Consider the following 19,025-nt stretch of genomic DNA (forward strand, 5'->3'; position numbering starts at 1 on the left):
ATAATCCCTGCCAGTGTGCATAGCCTAAAACACATGAATCACTTTGGTTGTTGATATTGATGTATTGTCTAAACACACATGGAGTATTGAGCTAACGACAGTTAGCTGCTGCTGTCTCATTAATTGATCGACTTTTCCAACCAGCCAGGTAACGTATCACGTACACCCAAGGAGCCAGCATTTAGCAAGGCATATTGATTACTTAAACTTTCATTTTACAGCGTTCCTGAAGTTATCAGGTCTGTGATCTGCTGCCCAACAACCTCCTTAATGATAGAGAGCTTCCGTGACCTAGTTGTCATTCATTAGGGGTCATATGCAAAGCAGGTATAATTTCACCCTTGAAGGTTTCCCCATCGGAAAAATAGCTCAAAGAAACTAAGGGGATGTGTGGGAGGCAACGCAATGGGCGTGTCTGCAAAAACACAATGAGAGGGTAGCCATTTATTAAATCAGGATGACAGTTGGAATAGGCTGCATCAGTACAACAGAATGAATAATAGCTAAACACGTCATATATTTATATATATATATATATATATATATATATATATATTCAAAGGTAGCTCAACATTGACGAAAGCAAGCTAACAAAGGCAGTTGTCAAACACCATGCAAATGAATCACACTGTCCAAGGACTTCAACACCAAATGGAAAGACGACAAACTTAGTAAATAAATCATCCAGGTGAAAATAATAGGAAAAGTCTATATTAGCACATAACATCTCCCAAGCAGTATCAACATTGATTAAGTGCAGGTGTGCTTACCTAATGGTGTAGGGAAGGAAGTACCACCCCGCAGCGTTGACTGGACGTGGGTGGGGAATTTTCTATAGCCGCCCCAAATGTGGAACATACTTTAAAGCAAAACAAATACAGCCTAGTGGGTGAGGGGCTGTGTGGAAAGGGCAAAGCCCCCCCCCCCCCAAATAAAAAATAATAACTCTACCTACATGTAACCTCAATTTCCTCGACTAACCAGTGCCCCCGCACATTGAATCTGTAACGGTACCCCATGTATATATATAGCCTCGCTATTTATATTTTACTACTGCTCTTTAATTATTTGTTGCTTTTATTTCTTATTTTTTAGGGAAAACGGCATTGTTGGTTATGGGCTTGTAAAGTAAACATTTCACTGTAAAGTCTACACCTGTTCTATTCGGCACATGTGACAAATCACATTTCATTAGATTTAGCAGACGCTCTTATCCAGAGCGTTTTAATGTATTCACGGTAAGGTAGATAGGTGGGACAACCACATGTCACAGTACATTTTCCTCAATAAACTAGCTATCAGCAAAGTCAGAGCTAGTAAGGGGGGGATCACGGAACAAAAATATAAAGCGCAACAAAGTGTTGGTCCCAAGTTTCATGAGCTGAAATTAAAGATCAAAGAAATTTTCCATATGCACGAAACGCTTATCTCAAATTCTCTACAAAAATTTGTTTACATCCCTGTTAGTGAGCATTTCTTCTTTGCCAATATAATCCACCCACCTGACTGGTGTGGCATATCAAAAAGCTGATTAAACAGCATGATCATTACACAGATGCACCTTGTGCTGTGGATAGTAAAAGGCCACTAAAATATGCAGTTTTGTCACACAACACAATGCCACAGATGTAAAGTTGAGGGAGTGTGCAATTGGCATGCTGACTGCAGGAATTTCCACCTGATCCGTTGCCATAGAATTTCATGTTTATTTCTCTACCATAAGCTGCCTCCAATGTAATTTTAGAGCATTTGGCAGTACGCCCAACCGGCCCCAAAACTGCAAAACTGTATGGCATTGTTTGGGCGAGTGGTTTGCCGATGTCAACATTGTGAACAGAGTGCTCAATGGTGGCTTTGGGGTTATGGTGTGGGCAGGCAGTTTTTAAATACATTTGAATCTATGGCAATTTGAATACACAGATACCGGGACGAGATCCTGAGGCCCATTGGCATGCCATTCATCCGCCGCCCTCACCTCATGTTTCAGCATAATACACAGCCCCATGCCTCAAGGACCTGTACACAATTCCTGGAAGCTCAACATTTCCCAGTTATTCCATGGCCTGCATCGTCACCAGACATGTCACCCATTCAGCATGTTTGGAATGCTCTGGATTGGCAGCCTGTTCCAGTTCAGTAGATTACGGCCTAATGAATTTATTTAAATTGACTGATTACCTTTAGAACTAACTCAGTAAAATCGTAGACATTTTTGCTTTTATACTTTTGTTCAGTATAGTTCACAAAAGGCAAAAAGGGGGGGGGGGGGGGGGGTGCTGTGACATTATTTAAGATGTTCTGAAGAGATAGGGTTTCAGAAGATGGGCAGGGACTCTGCTGCCCTAGCTTCAGGGGGAAGCCAGTTCCATTATTAGGGTGCCAGGACGGAGAAGAGCTTGGACTGGTCCGAGTTGAGCTACCCTCCTGTTGGGGTGGGAGGGCCAAGAGACCAGAGGTGGCAGAACAGAGTACTCATGTTGGGGTGTAGGGTTTGAGCATAACCTGAATTTCGAGAAGGGCAATTCCTCTTGCTGCTCCATAAGCAAGTGCCATGGTCTTGTGGATGCGAGCGTCGACTGGAAGCCAGTGTAGTATGCGGAGGAGCGGGGTGACATGGAAGAACTTGAGACAGTTGAACACCTGGCAGGCTACAGCGTTCTAGATAAATGGCAGGGGTTTGATGGCACAAGCTGGTAGCCCAGCCAACAGTGACTTGCACAAGTCCAGATGGAAGATAAGTGTCTGGATTAGGACCTGCGCCGCTTCTTTGCACTCTGCTACGGGGACACAGTGGAGTTGTCAATTGTGATGGAGAAGTTGAGCGGGCAGGCCTTCCCCGGGAGGAAGAGGAGCTCCGTCTTGTCGAGGTTGAGCTTGAGGTAGTGGTCAACATCAAGCTACAGATTGTACCCCAGACAATGTCATATTTTTATAAAAAAAATGTTTTTTAACTAGGCAAGTCAGTTAAGAACAAATTCTGGGCCAATTGTGCGCTGCTCTATGGGACTCTCAATCATGCCCTGTTGTGATACAGCCTGGAATCGAACCAGGGTCTGTGGTGACACCTCTAGCACTGAGATGCAGTGCGTTAGACCGCTGCGCCACTCGGGAGCCAATTACTTTTGGTGTCCATAACAGGAAAGCCCCATACAAACCGCCACCGTAGATTTTTAAACTAACCTGTTCATGGAGATACTTTTAAAACGGACTCAAAAACTAAGTATCTTAGAAATGTCAGTTTCCAGTTGCAAGTGGTTCTACAAAAGCCAGCAAACCACATCTAGCATTTCCCAGCATCTTTGCAGGAACTAGACATTTCTATGCAACGCAGCCACGTGTAGAAGTAGATGACGGCGCATCACAGTGCAACCAAAACAAAGATCTACACGCATGCAAGGGGAAGATCTTACTCTGTACAAAACAAGATCTTACTCTGTACAAAAAAACTTGATTTAATATTTTTCTGAATTAATGTTTTTTTGTAGAACCACCTGCAACTGGTATCCCTCCCATCTTGGCTGGGGGTAGCTGGCCGGCGGCTCAAGGTAGGTGTAGGGGGCCTGGTAAGGCTGAGCTGGTTGTTGGACTTGGGCCTGGCAAGGCTGGACTGGTAGCTGGCCCGGGTAAAGCTTAGCTGGTTGGTAGCCCCCTCCCCCATTGCGTTACCAACCCAGGTTTCAGCACCATGAAAAATAGGTAAAAGAAACTAAGGGATGTGTGGGAGGCAATGCAAATGGGTGTGTCTGCAAGAACACAAAGATAGGGTAACCTTTTGAGCTTTTATTAAATTATGATGACTGTTGGATGGTTTCTGGGAATCAAATAAGGAATATGCTACATCAGCACAACACATAAGTATTACTCCTAACACCACAGATGTTATATTATCACAGTTCTTTGTACACATTAGTATAATGGCTAAGGCAAGCTAACAAAGGCTGTGGTCAAACAAATCACACTGACCAAGGAAGTCAACACCAAAAGGAAAGAGGACAAACTTAGTACCTAATCCAGGTGAAAGGAATATATTAGCACATAACACATCTTCCAAACACATCACACTACCAGTCCATGAGGTATCAACATTGATTACTTCTTCAATGAGGGTAAGGGTGGTTGGCATCTAATAAATGTTGCATTACTGCCACCTACTAGACTGGAGTACAACTCCCATATACTTTGCTTGGGGAAGAAAAATAAAAAAAAATCACTACACACAAAAACTTTTAAAAAATACCACACTCCTCCACTATTTAAATCTATTTAGTCCTACTTCAGACCAACAACCTGAAAGGATGGGACACCATCACTTAACACACCATGTAACTCTTCTGATGTCAAGTCTCGCACACCCAAATACTCTGCAGCTGCCACCACAACCTCAATTTTCTGCAAATGACCTTCCATCCCTGCAGTACAGTTGATAACCATTGCTATAAATGCTAAAAATCCAGTCTTACTGAAACATCTATCACTTGTTATCCTATCCCTCTGTACTGGTACAGATCTACTACTGACACCACTCCAGGATCCCTCCCCCTTGACCCATCTTCCTCTACTTTCTTCACTGCCGCAGCATATGACAACTTCTGCACTACTCTATCCCTGGAAACCTCAACCTGCCTCTCGCACGGGACATTTCTGATCCCCAGGCCCATGGGCACCCCTACAATTGCCACATACCACTACTTTTCCCATTTCTACACAGTCCTTTGTCTAATGCCCTTCTGCACACCTAGGAACCTCCCTCCTACACACTGCTGCCACATGCCCATAAGCTTGACACCTGCAACAACGTAATGTAGTCGGCACAAAATCTCATACAGTTTAACTTACATATCCTAACATCACTTTGTCTGGCAAAGACTCAAACAAAACTCAAAAGAACAGACAACGACTTCTGTTTCACCATTCACGCCACCCTGTCTGCGCCGCACCAAACAACGAGCATCACAAACACCGGAATCTTCCCCTTCCGTTAGGTAACTTTTACATTTACTGCTATTCCACTATCACTTTTTTTTTTCTTGAGCAAACAAATCTCTTACCCACATTCATTTAATGCGGAGCGCCTGCTCCCTCTGCCCAGCAGAAACACAAACAATTATCACAAGACCACTTCTGGTTACCCTCACTGACTCCACAGCACCCACCTTGAAACCACAAATGGATCAGCCAAAAGGCAAGGGTGCACTTTTTCCAAATACTTCACTCCTACTGTCACAGACTCATCTTTATCCTGACCTCAACACTGATTAGTTACCGGTGTGCCTACTTAAATGTGTGGGGGAAGGAAATAACGCCCCTGCAGGAAGTGGGGGTGACTGGTGGTTGGTGGGGAGTCTGGAAATGTGTGGGGAATTTTGTACACCAATCATTAGGGGTGCTGTAGCAAATATGCATCTTGTGGGGATGTTGTTCTTGTAGACAATCTATGTCTATGGGTGTTGCCAATGAATTTATTCTATGTTTTTGTCGCTGTGGACTTTGGTGGTCTTTAGTTTAGATTATGAGATAAAAGTAATGAGACATTTTAAGAACCTTGCCAGTTCATGCATATGTCATCTGGATTACATGTCCTATCCCATCATTCAACACTCCTCCAGTGTGAGACATTAACATTCATGCATGCCTTCTCTGGCTATGCTGCTACCGTATAATGAAAGCACCTTAGTTGCTAGATGAGCATGGTCACAACTTTTTAATTGTCTTGGTCATTGTTTAGGCTTACCTTTCATGAGCTGCCTGACTTAAACCTGTGATGTTTTTGTTGTTGTTGCTATAGCTCTTTACCAGTGAAGAAGCTGGAGAATGAACATAATTTGCAACTTTTTATTTTATCGTGCAGTATTTTGGACCTGGCCCAGCCTATGTGGGGAGCAGAAGAGTCTGAGTCAGAGCTGAAGATGGTCTGATGGACCTCCGCTTTTTGCTGACTTTCCTCTTCTGCTCAGTCTCGTGGATCTTCTTCTGGGAGGTGCGCTGGAAGAAAGGCAAAGAAAGTCAGATTGAAGAATGGATTCAAGGCCACAGTCTCTCCGAATACAAACACTTACTTGAAGGTCAGTTGACAAAATATCAGCAACTTGATAAGATCCAGCGTTTATGAATGACATGGAACAGTGTCAGTTTGGTATCTCTGAACTATTTCTGATGTAAAGAAGCCAGAGGCTAATGTGATTGCAACCAAACACAGTAACATCTTCATTGATTTATTCTGTAGTTGATTCACAGCATCCCAGTTCTTTTACAACAAGGGGAATTGATCATCTTTGAATTTACTCATCCATTGGAGTTTGTACAAAAGCCTACACAGTTCAAAGGATATTTTCTTGAATGTTCAGCCAATGGGTGAAATTATTTAGCTCATTCTCTGCCGTTGAAGAGGTAGAGTTCTTGGTTTTAGGTTAGTGTAATTTCCCAAAGCTCATGATGTTGTGGTTTTAGTGATTTAGGGCCTGCCTGTTTGCTGGTAGGAGTATATTCTTATCTTGGCCTCAATCTGGTGTTGTTGAGGTGAATTTATTTATGATAAGGCAGGCTATAGACTAGATCCTTCTCTGCTCTGGCTGATTTGTCTGTGTCTGTCTTTGCCTGTGTGTGTAGATGTGGAGACTCTGGAGGAGCTGAGCCTGAGTATTCTGACTCGTCTGGAGTACGTGGTGAGAGAGAAGCGGCGCTGGAGGGACATCGCAGAGGCTCATATCCAGCTGCTGCGAGACTTTGCCTTCCAGGAGTGGCTCTGCTCTCAGAGCCTTGAGCACTACTATCATACGTAAGCATACCACCACCATGTTGTCAGTGCCACTACACAAGCATGCAACTAATTATTACCAGCATAGCACCTCCCTCTCACCTGTCATGGGCAGATTCAAACCCATCACATAAACACAATTAACATTACTAAACGATTCTGCATGACTTTTTTTCCATTTGAGTCATTTAGCAGATGCTCTTATCCAGAGAGACTTACAGTTAGTGCACTAACATCTTACTGAATTCACTCATTTTGTGAAACACTGAGGTCCCTCTTTCACTTTCTGTCTTTCTCTGAGAGATAGATGTGTTTTTATGTCCACTTGGGGGCAGCATCCCCATTCATGGCTGGCTGCACTTGGTGACATTAAGCTCTGTGGCTGCTCTGTGGCTGCAGTGTTTCCGAGCAGCATTTCCCAAACTCGGTCCCAGGGCCCCCCTGGGTGCACATTTTAGTTTTTTCCCAGCTGATTTAAACAAACAAAGCTTGATGATGAGTTGGTTATTTGAATCAGCTGTGTAGTGCGAGGGCAAAAACCAAAACGTGCACAATCCACAGTTGCTACAGCCATTTTTTAAAAACTTATACATGTATTATATGTACCCATTATTCTTGAAAATATAACTTATGAGCTAGATTCAACTGTGATATAAGCTTGTTTTACTCCAATGTTTGTAAATTAGTAAGTGTAAACAAACACTATAAAGCCTCAACATGGTTAAAAATTGTGATCTCATGGATGGTCAGTCATTGCGTCCATAGCTCTGTCTATGAATTTGAGACTGGTTACATTTCTCCTGCCCCATCCTTCAGCTTTTTACCGAAACGGGGCGGGGAGTCGGCTTTGTTATTGTTTCAACTGCTGAATGCCGCTTTAAGGTGTTGTTACACATACAATATGGTAGATGTTATGCAATGCTGCGGATATGGGGGTAGCTCTCAGTGGACGGAGTAGCAGACCCTTTTTTCTGTCTAATGTTTGAATAAATATCGGTTTTCAGTTGCATCACATTCAGATATTTCATTGTGATTCATGGGCTAGTCATACAAATGGGATTGTTAACTGACCTCCTCTGCATATTACTGTAGTACAGTATGAGTTCACCTCTGTCTGAGCAGTGACACTCACTCCCTACCTGAAGTAATTGTGAACATGAGCAGCTGGGTTATAGTGGTTACTATACTTTGTTTCTAGTAGCTACAGCAGCTGTCAACTATGGGAAGCTTTTGTTCCTTGAGTAGATTACCCATATACCATTTTATACATCTGTCAGTGGAGGAAGCCATTTCATCATGACTCAATACATACCACACTATTTTACTTTAATGTTTATATGAACCTTAAAGGGGCAATCTGCGAGAGCTACGTACATTTTTTGACATTTCAATTCATGATATATACTCATTTGATATTTGAAGAATATACAGTGGCAAGAAAAAGTATGTGAACCCTTTGGAAATAACTGGATTTCTGCATAAATTGGTCATAAAATGTTATCTGATCTTCATCTAGGTCACAACAATAGACAAACATAGTCTGCTTAAACTAATAACACACAAGATCTCACCCCGTGGGGTCAAAATGATCACAAGAACGGTGAGCAAAAATCCCAGAACCACACGGGGGGACCTAGTGAATGACCTGCAGAGAGCTGGGACCAAAGTAACAAAGCCTACCATCAGTAACACACTACGCCGCCAGGGACTCAAATCCTGCAGTGCCAGACGTGTCCCCCTGCTTAAGCCCCAGTACATGTCCAGGCCCGTCTGAAGTTTGCTAGAGAGCATTTGGATGATCCAGAAGAAGATTGGGAGAATGTCATATGGTCAGATGAAACCAAAATATAACTTTTTGGTAAAAACTGAACTCGTCGTGTTTGGAGGACAAAGAATGCTGAGTTGCATCCAAAGAACACCATACCTACTGTGAAGCATGGGGGTGGAAACATCATCCTTTGGGGCTGTTTTTCTGCAAAGGGACCAAATCAAATCAAATCAAATCAAATTTTATTTGTCACATACACATGGTTAGCAGATGTTAATGCGAGTGTAGCGAAATGCTTGTGCTTCTAGTTCCGACAATGCAGTAATAACAAGTAATCTAACTAACAATTCCAAAACTACTGTCTTGTACACAGTGTAAGGGGATAAAGAATATGTACATAAGGATATATGAATGAGTGATGGTACAGAGCAGCATAGGCAAGATACAGTAGATGGTATCGGGTACAGTATGTACAAATGAGATGAGTATGTAAACAAAGTGGCATAGTATAGTATAAAGTGGCTAGTGATACATGTATTACATAAGGATACCGTCGATGATATAGAGTACAGTATATACGTATGCATATGAGATGAATAATGTAGGGTAAGTAACATTTATATAAGGTAGCATTGTTTAAAGTGGCTAGTGATATATTTACATCATTTCCCATCAATTCCCATTATTAAAGTGGCTGGAGTTGAGTCAGTGTCAGTGTGTTGGCAGCAGCCACTCAGTGTTAGTGGTGGCTGTTTAACAGTCTGATGGCCTTGAGATAGAAGCTGTTTTTCAGTCTCTCGGTCCCAGCTTTGATGCACCTGTACTGACCTCGCCTTCTGGATGATAGCGGGGTGAACAGGCAGTGGCTCGGGTGGTTGATGTCCTTGATGATCTTTATGGCCTTCCTGTGACATCGGGTGGTGTAGGTGTCCTGGAGGGCAGGTAGTTTGCCCCCGGTGATGCGTTGTGCAGACCTCACTACCCTCTGGAGAGCCTTACGGTTGAGGGCGGTGCAGTTGCCATACCAGGCGGTGATACAGCCCGCCAGGATGCTCTCGATTGTGCATCTGTAGAAGTTTGTGAGTGCTTTTGGTGACAAGCCGAATTTCTTCAGCCTCCTGAGGTTGAAGAGGCGCTGCTGCGCCTTCTTCACGATACTGTCTGTGTGAGTGGACCAATTCAGTTTGTCTGTGATGTGTATGCCGAGGAACTTAAAACTTGCTACCCTCTCCACTACTGTTCCATCGATGTGGATAGGGGGGTGTTCCCTCTGCTGTTTCCTGAAGTCCACAATCATCTCCTTAGTTTTGTTGACGTTGAGTGTGAGGTTGTTTTCCTGACACCACACTCCGAGGGCCCTCACCTCCTCCCTGTAGGCCGTCTCATCGTTGTTGGTAATCAAGCCTACCACTGTTGTGTCGTCCGCAAACTTGATGATTGAGTTGGAGGCGTGCGTGGCCACGCAGTCGTGGGTGAACAGGGAGTACAGGAGAGGGCTCAGAACGCACCCTTGTGGGGCCCCAGTGTTGAGGATCAGCGGGGAGGAGATGTTGTTGCCTACCCTCACCACCTGGGGGCGGCCCGTCAGGAAGTCCAGTACCCAGTTGCACAGGGCGGGGTCGAGACCCAGGGTCTCGAGCTTGATGACGAGCTTGGAGGGTACTATGGTGTTGAATGCCGAGCTGTAGTCGATGAACAGCATTCTCACATAGGTATTCCTCTTGTCCAGATGGGTTAGGGCAGTGTGCAGTGTGGTTGAGATTGCATCGTCTGTGGACCTATTTGGGCGGTAAGCAAATTGGAGTGGGTCTAGGGTGTCAGGTAGGGTGGAGGTGATATGGTCCTTGACTAGTCTCTCAAAGCACTTCATGATGACGGATGTGAGTGCTACGGGGCGGTAGTCATTTAGCTCAGTTACCTTAGCTTTCTTGGGAACAGGAACAATGGTGGCCCTCTTGAAGCATGTGGGAACAGCAGACTGGTATAGGGATTGATTGAATATGTCCGTAAACACACCGGCCAGCTGGTCTGCGCATGCTCTGAGGGCGAGGCTGGGGATGCCATCTGGGCCTGCAGCCTTGCGAGGGTTAACACGTTTAAATGTCTTACTCACCTCGGCTGCAGTGAAGGAGAGACTGCATGTTTTCGTTGCAGGCCGTGTCAGTGGCACTGTATTGTCCTCAAAGCGGGCAAAAAAGTTATTTAGTCTGCCTGGGAGCAAGACATCCTGGTCCGTGACTGGGCTGGATTTCTTCCTGTAGTCCGTGATTGACTGTAGACCCTGCCACATTGAGATTCTACTTTGTCTCTGTACTGGCGCTTAGCTTGTTTGATAGCCTTGCGGAGGGAATAGCTGCACTGTTTGTATTCGGTCATGTTACCAGACACCTTGCCCTGATTAAAAGCAGTGGTTCGCGCTTTCAGTTTCACACGAATGCTGCCATCAATCCACGGTTTCTGGTTAGGGAATGTTTTAATCGTTGCTATGGGAACGACATCTTCAACGCACGTTCTAATGAACTCGCACACCGAATCAGCGTATTCGTCAATGTTGTTATCTGACGCAATACGAAACATCTCCCAGTCCACGTGATGGAAGCAGTCTTGGAGTGTGGAGTCAGCTTGGTCGGACCAGCGTTGGACAGACCTCAGCGTGGGAGCCTCTTGTTTTAGTTTCTGTCTGTAGGCAGGGATCAACAAAATGGAGTCGTGGTCAGCTTTTCCGAAAGGGGGGCGGGGCAGGGCCTTATATGCGTCGACCAGGACGACTGATCCGTGTAAAGGAGAATGAATGGGGCCATGTATCGTGAGATTTTGAGTGACAACCTCCTTCCATCAGCAAGGGCATTGAATATGAAACATGGCTGGGTCTTTCAGCATGAGAATGATCCCAAACAAACCGCCCGGGCAACGAAGGAGTGGCTTCGTAAGAAGCATTTCAAGGTCCTGGAGTGGCCGGGCCAGTCTCCAGATCTCAACCCCATAGAAAATCTTTGGAGGGAGTTGAAAGTCCGTGTTGCCCAGCAACAGCCCCAAAACATCACTGCTCTAGAGGAGATCTGCATGGAGGAATGGGCCAAAATACCAGCAACAGTGTGTGAAAACCTTGTGAAGACTTACAGAAAACGTTTGACCTCTGTCATTGCCAACAAAGGGTATATAACAAAGTATTGAGATAAGCTTTTGTTATTGACCAAATGCTTATTTTCCACCATAATTTTAAAAGAAATTCATTAAAAATCCTACAATGTGATTTTCTGGATTTTTTTTCTTCTCATTTTGTCTGTCATAGTTGAAGTGTACCTATGATGAAAATTACAGGCCTCTCTCATCTTTTTAAGTTAGAGAACTTGCACAATTGGTGGCTGACTAAATACTTTTTTGCCCCTGTATGTCATTCTGCCCCTGAACAAGGCAGTTAACCCACTGTTCCTAGGCCATCATTGAAAATAATATTTTTTTCTTAACTGACTTGCCTAGTTAAATAAAGGTAAAATAAATACATGTTTTTTTGGACAGCAGTGGCTTTTTCCGTGGTGTCCTCCCATGAACACCATTCTTGTTTAGTGTTTTAAATGTCGTATACTCGTCAACAGAGATGTTAGCATGTTCCAGAGATTTCTTTAGCTGACACTCTAGGATTCTTCTTAATCTTCTTAACCTCATTGAGCATTGCGCTGTGCTCTTGCAGTCATCTTTGCAGGACAGACACTAGTAGCAACAGTGCTGGACTTTCTCCATTTATAGACAATTTGTCTTATCGTGGACTGATGAACATTAAGGCTTTTAGAGATACTTTTGTAACGCTTTCCAGCTTCATGCGAGACAACAATTCTTAATCTTAGGTCTTCTGAGATCTATTTTGTTCGAGGCATGGTTCACATCAGGTAATGCTGCTTGTGAATAGCAAACTCAAATTTTGTGAGTGTTTTTTATAGGTCAAGGCAGCTCTAACCAACATCTCCAATCTCATCTCATTGATTGGACTCCAGGTTAGCTGACTCCTGACTCCAATTAGCTTTTAGAGAAGTCATTAGCCTAGGGGTTCACATACTTTTTCCAACCTACACTGTGAATGTTTAAGTGATGTATTAAGTAAGGATTTCACTGTTGTATTTGGCGCACGTGACAAATAAACTTCGATTTGAATATAGACAAGAAAAATACAATAATTTGTGTGTTATTAGTTTAAGCAGACTATGTTTGTCTATTGTTGTGACTTAGATGAAGATCAGATCAAATTTGACGACCAATTTATACACAAATCCAGGTAATTCCAAAGGGTTCACATACTTTTTCTTGTCACTGTAACTTATAAATAAATCCCTAATGGGCAATTTTCTTACCCCATCATTACCCAAAATATAAACTTATTTTACTCCTTTGTTTTCAAACAAAGTAATTGTAAACAAACACTGTATAGCCTCAAAACATGGTTAAAACTGTAATCTCATGGATGGTCAGTCCTTGCATCCATAGCTCTGTTTATGAATTTGAGAGTAGCTACATTTCTCCAGCCCCATCCTTCAGCAATTAACACTATTTAGACTTCATCACTGGAGACGTCCCTGCCTCAGACCTGGATGTGCTTGAGATGTGTATCTGGCCATAGGGCCATTACAATGTCTGTGAGTACTCCTGCACTTCAGCTCTGCCATAAGTGCACTATTAAATTCAAAAACAACAAGTCCCTTGACACGTCCGTCTTCCCGGAGTCTGTTTGCCCTCTCCTACAAGCTGACTGTCATGAGTCTGATATCCCTGATGAGATAGATGGTTGACCTGTATAACAGCACTCTAAGGAACACCTTAAACAGCCTTGCCCTTGAAAAGTATCCTTCCAAACAGTTCTCCCCATGGTTCACAGAGGAGCTGCTTAGCATGAAGACCCATGGCCACAAGCGAGAGCGTCTGTGGAGAAGTGCTGGCCTATTTGTCCATCTACTGGTCTATAAAGAATACCAGGCTTGTTATTTAAAAGCATTAAAAGCAGCCCACTCCACCTTCTACTCTGACAACGACCGAGGAAATCATAGGACTTTGTTTTCCACCATCAGTCGTCTTCTCCATCCTACAGACTCTGGCCCTCCGACAGCAACTACTGAAAAATGCAACAGATTTTCTGAGTTCTTCAAGGCTAAAATCAACACCATCCGAGAGAACATTGTATCCTCCAACTCTAAGCCCACTCTGACTCCTCCTTCTTTTGGACCTTAGTACTGCTTTCGACACAGTAGATCACACATTCTACTGCAGCGCCTCAGAGAGCACACTGCCATCTGTGGGACTGCCCTAAACTCTAATCAGTTCGCCGAATACAACAGGGAAAAGCTTATTTACAAGCCCTTAATTAAGGATCGCACCCTTTATTTTAATTTTTGCCTAAAATTATATACCCAAATCTAACTGCCTGTAGCTCAGGACCTGAAGCAAGGTGGCAGACATAGCAGAAGTTCAAACTGTAGAACCCAGTTCCTACATTTTAATATAAAAATATCATTTATTTGTCAAAACTATGCTACATTTTAACTCTGGGACCCTCAGAATGACAAATCAGAGCAAGATTGCTGAATTTAAGTACATTATTTATCTTCAGAGGTGAATGTATCAACCAGTTGCCATGATAAAAGTTTTTGTTGTTGTTGTGCACTCTCCTCAAACAATAGCATGGTATTTTTTCACTGTAATAGCTACTGTAAATTGGACAGTGCAGTTCGATTAACAATAATTTAAGCTTTCTCCCCATATAAGACAAGTCTATGTCCTGTGAAATGTCCTTGTTAGTTACAACGTCATGTTAATCACATTAGTGCACGTTAGCTCAACCGTCCCATGGGGGGACACCGATCCCGTAGAGGTTTTAACCAACAGTGCAGGGTTTTAAAAAAGTTTGCTGAACTAAAGGAAAAATTGTAACACAATAAAATAGCAATAATGAGGCTATATACAAGGGGTACCGGTACTGTCACTGTGTGGACAACATCGTCGATACATTAATGAAGCCAGTGACTGATGTGGTATACTCTTCAATGCCATTGGATGCATCCCGGAACGTATTCCAGAAACAGTCCTGTAGCTTAGCATCTGCTTCATCAGACCACTTCCGTATTGACCACGTCGATGCTACCTCCTGTTTGAGTGTTTGCTTGTAAGCAGGAATCAGGAGGATATAGTTATTGTCAGATTTGCCTAATGGAGGGCGAGTTGCACATGTGACATGGGTTTTAGGTTTCCTGCATTAAAGTTCCCGGCACAGCCTCTGGATAAGCATTTTCTTGTTTGCTTATGGCCTTATACAGCTCGCTGAGTGCTGTCTTAGTGCCAGCATCAGTTTGTGGTGGTAAATAGACAGCTATGAAGAATATAGATGAAAACTCTCTTGGTAAATAGTGGGGTCTACAGCTTATTAGGAGACACTCTAATTCAGGCGAGCAAAACCATGAGACTTCCTTAATATTTCGAGATTGCGCACCAGCTGTTGTTATCAAAGAGACATACTACCCCTCCTGATCTTACGGAGCTCATCCAATTTATTCTCCAGTGATTACACGTTTAGCAGTAAAACGGAGGGTAAATGCGGATTATCTACTCGCCAGCGCAGTCTCGCCAGCCATCTGGCTCTTCGACCTTTGTAACGGCGTCTCCTCTTCATACAAATGACAGGGATTTGGGCCTGGTCCAGGAGGAGCAGTATATCCTTTGTGTCTGACTCATTAATGAAAAAATCCTAGTCCAGTTCGAGGTGAGTAATCACAGTACTGATGTTCAGATTCTCTTTTCGGTCATAATAAACGATGGCGGAATAATTATGTACAAAAAAAGAAGAAAATTACAAAAAAAACACACAAAATAGCACAATTGGTCAGGAGCCCGTAAAACTGCAGCCACCCCATTTGGTGCCATTCTCTATGGTTTACCTCCTACATCTCTAACCACAAGCAGTGCGCCACCCTTGGTGAGGCAAGATCAGTGGAGTCCACCATAACCTGTGGTGTCCCACAGGGGTCGGTGCTAGGACCCATTCTCTTCCTGCTATGGCCGCCCAGGCCCACCCATGGCCGCGCCCCTGCCCAGTCATGTGAAATCCTTAGATTAGGGGCTAATATATGTATTTCAATTGACTGATTTCCTTATATGAACTGTGACTCAGTAAAATCATTGAAATTGTTGCATATTGAGTTTATATTTTTGTTCAATATATATTTATTTTGTTTTTTTAACTGTTTTTCTATTTAAATTGTTATTTTATGCACTTTGAGATTATTCCTGGATAATGAAAAGCGCTTTACAAATGTAATAAATTATTATTATTATTTACTTGCCCCTTAAAGGCTTAATGTAAATGTAACCTAGTAGATCATGTTAAGGTTACTGTCGTACATTGCAGAACAGGGTGATAGATCAATATTTGCTTTGCATGCATGATAAAGTACACAATATTTAAAGCAATAACAGACTACAACCCAGCTTTAAAGTCAGGTTCTACTTGTTCAGTCGTTCTGTGTATTATCCTTTTTGAGACTGTGGCCATGCTAGAGGTGAATGAATACAATTGACTGTTTTTTCTCTGTGTTTGATCATATTGCACTGTGGTCCAACTGAAGACTGAAGACCTTGGGTTGTATGACTCTGGATGATCTAGCCCAGTTTGACAGCCAGTTGCAGCTCTCTCTTGCTGCGTGGGGATACTACTACGAAGACTACATCAAGCTGTCCACGGGCGTCAAGGTTCTCCAGGCCTCTAGGGGGAGCCGCGACCAGGACTACGAGATCCAACTCGTGCACAGCCTTGCTGAAAGGCGCCTGAATGAGAAGTGGTCTATCGGTGAGTGCAATGCGTCTGCCATGGATTAAGAGTGATTTTAGACACTGGCTGTAGAAGATACTGATGCGTTGCAAGTAGGGCTGTGACTGGCGGCCTTTGCAAGTGTATCCATAAGAGCAAAGCAGGAAGTAAAAACAGGAATTGTACTCTTCAATATGTGCTACACATCAGTTAACATAATTTGAATGAACAGTCTACATTACCATGGAAATGATTGCATCAGGTACCCATAACTTCTCCAGTGAAATTGCCAAAGTTAGTTCCAAGCCTGTTATATTCATTATATTTCTATTTGTGTTGCTGCTGCGTTGAAGACTTGTTTGTTGCTACTTTCTTCAAGGAGCAACAACGTTTCATGAATGTTGTTAATAGTGATGGGGATATTATTTTTGATGTTATCGTATCGTCGTCAAGATACAATATCGCAATATAATGTTAGTGCCAGTTGGATGTACCTGCACCAACCCTCCAGTATTTTTCCTTCATAGCTTGATCTCTTATCTTTTTAAATATGCAGCAAATTTGTTTTCAGCACTTTTATTTCCATGACTGATCAAAACTAGTTTTCTCATGGCTCTCTCTTGTCCCTCTGCAACAGACATGTGGTGAGCAATATGTCTGGAACATCGATTCACAATTAAATTCACTGTATCGAATCGCAACACATATAGAATCATGAGAATCACAATAAATATCGTATCGGCACCTAAGTATGGTGATAGTACTTCAGTCAGCTGTTCGTTATGACCGTTATTTTATTTTCATGGTGGCCTTCATCCTAACCATCGGTTACACGGTTATATGGTAATTATGCCAGCCCTAATTGCAAGGACCTAGCATTGAACTTTTTATTAAGCAATAGCCACACAGATGAACAAAACTAGGTGTTGTAAAGGAGAAGTTGACTGTTACTACAGGGCCATATTAAGACAGTTAAGACATAATGTGAAAGAAAGTAGCCTAGGCCTATGTTGTTACATTACAATTCTCATGTACAATTTCTTAGCCTATCCTAATTTACATACTGTAGTACACACCGATTCTCATTGGCTTGTACACTCCCAATAAGCAAATAGCTATGCTACCTATGATAGGTATCTTCTCTGATGCCAAGAATAGCCTAAGTCCTATTTCTGGAAAAGCTTGATTTGGCTTTGTGGTGTGACGCATCGGTGAATACACAGATTGTCCACACACTACTGTGCTTGGCTAGTGCAGGACAACATGGACCAATTAGACTTTCGGATTAATGTCCTGGATGCAGAGTCCAACATGGGTATGTGTTCTAGTTTTAAAGGTTTATTATCTACAGGTATATCAGAAAGCAAAAGTGAAATAAAAAGATCAATCCTCCAAGCCTGTGAGAATGAAGGGCGTAGGCAGTGCTCTAAATAAATAAAAATCACTTAAAATGTCAAATCTAGGAGCACCAGAAGATATATATATATATTTTTGAATTGATTGAGATCTAGCATATTGGGTGTATATGAATTCTTGCTACTTGTTACATGTTGTGCTCTAGAAACAAATATTTAACCCGGTAAAGACATTTGTTTATTATAAAAAGTTAAAATGTTGATAATTACAGTCATTTGTGTAATATTAGGTTTCTACATTGTGCAAAAGCACTATCTATTGAAGCGCTCTCTCTTTAAGGTCATCAAGTTTGTGAGTGATGACATGCAAGTGATCAGTCATTCATTCATTGCTATGATCATTGATCTTATAAAGAAGCTATCCCTTTTCGCTTTTTTCTTTGCCTCCAAATGTTTAGATATACTGATAAAGTAACCAGGTTGTTAGCTAGCTAGCTAATGAGGTAACATGACTGAACAAGGTGTAAACAAATGCTGGTTTTGGAATGACCTGTGACATGGTTTATGAACAGGGGTTTTATTATGCCACAAGCATCTGTATAGACTTTTGGCATCATACTTTGAATTGTTAAAGAGTTCATTCTGGCACTCCAATTAAGTGATCTGTAGAGAATATATCATTTGAATTGCACAACCATTTTAACCATATCAGGAGACCACTTTTGAGGTCTAAGGAAGAAAAGAAAAACATAGTTTCCCTTCAATTTCAATTGAACTCAAGAGACTGGTGTTTGGCTGGCGGTGTTTCTGTACTGCATGCTCAATAGCAGAGTTTGATAGAAAAAAAAATAGCATCCGATTGATACAAATCATCATTATATCATATCATTCTGCCAGGTAAGCCTGCCTCCATTTAATATGGAAAGTTTTATGTTAAACCTTTATAAATGACTGTTTTGGCATGTGGTACACATCTGGCGCCGACAGAGAAGGCTGCCTCGCTTCGCGTTCCTAGGAAACTATGCAGTATTTGTTTTTTTACGTGTTATTTCTTAAATTGGTACCCCAGGTAATCTTAGGTTTTATTACATACAGTCGGGAGGAACTACTGGATATAAGAGCAACGTCAACTCACCATCATTACGACCAGGAATACGACTTTCCCGAAGCGGATCCTGTGTTTTGCCCAGGACAATGGATCGGATCCCAGCCGGCGAACCAAAACAACGACGCTGTAAAAGGAGCAGACGAAGCGGTCTTCTGGTCAGGCTCCGGAGACGGGCACATCGCGCACCACTCTCTCGCATACTACTCGCCAATGTCCAGTCTTTTGACAACAAGGTTGATGAAATCTGAGCAAGG

General features: G+C 42.7%; 1 protein-coding gene across 2 annotated transcripts in view; it reads left to right on the top strand.

Annotated features, from left to right (window-relative positions):
- The window catches only part of LOC110498360 (apoptosis-resistant E3 ubiquitin protein ligase 1), a 35,588-nt gene that overhangs the window by 323 nt on the left and 16,240 nt on the right, over positions 1 to 19,025 (top strand). Inside the window, exons 2-5 of one of the 2 annotated variants that reach the window (XM_036954880.1) lie at positions 3,486 to 3,545; positions 5,849 to 6,062; positions 6,607 to 6,775; positions 16,127 to 16,347. In XM_036954880.1, coding sequence (XP_036810775.1) covers positions 5,915 to 6,062; positions 6,607 to 6,775; positions 16,127 to 16,347 — 538 coding nt within the window. In that variant the 5' untranslated portion in view covers positions 3,486 to 3,545; positions 5,849 to 5,914. The remainder of the gene's footprint in view (positions 1 to 3,485; positions 3,546 to 5,848; positions 6,063 to 6,606; positions 6,776 to 16,126; positions 16,348 to 19,025) is intronic. The other variant, XM_036954881.1, reaches the window with a different exon arrangement.

The sequence above is a fragment of the Oncorhynchus mykiss genome, chromosome 19 (assembly GCF_013265735.2).
Source record: "Oncorhynchus mykiss isolate Arlee chromosome 19, USDA_OmykA_1.1, whole genome shotgun sequence".
NCBI lineage: Eukaryota > Metazoa > Chordata > Actinopteri > Salmoniformes > Salmonidae > Oncorhynchus > Oncorhynchus mykiss.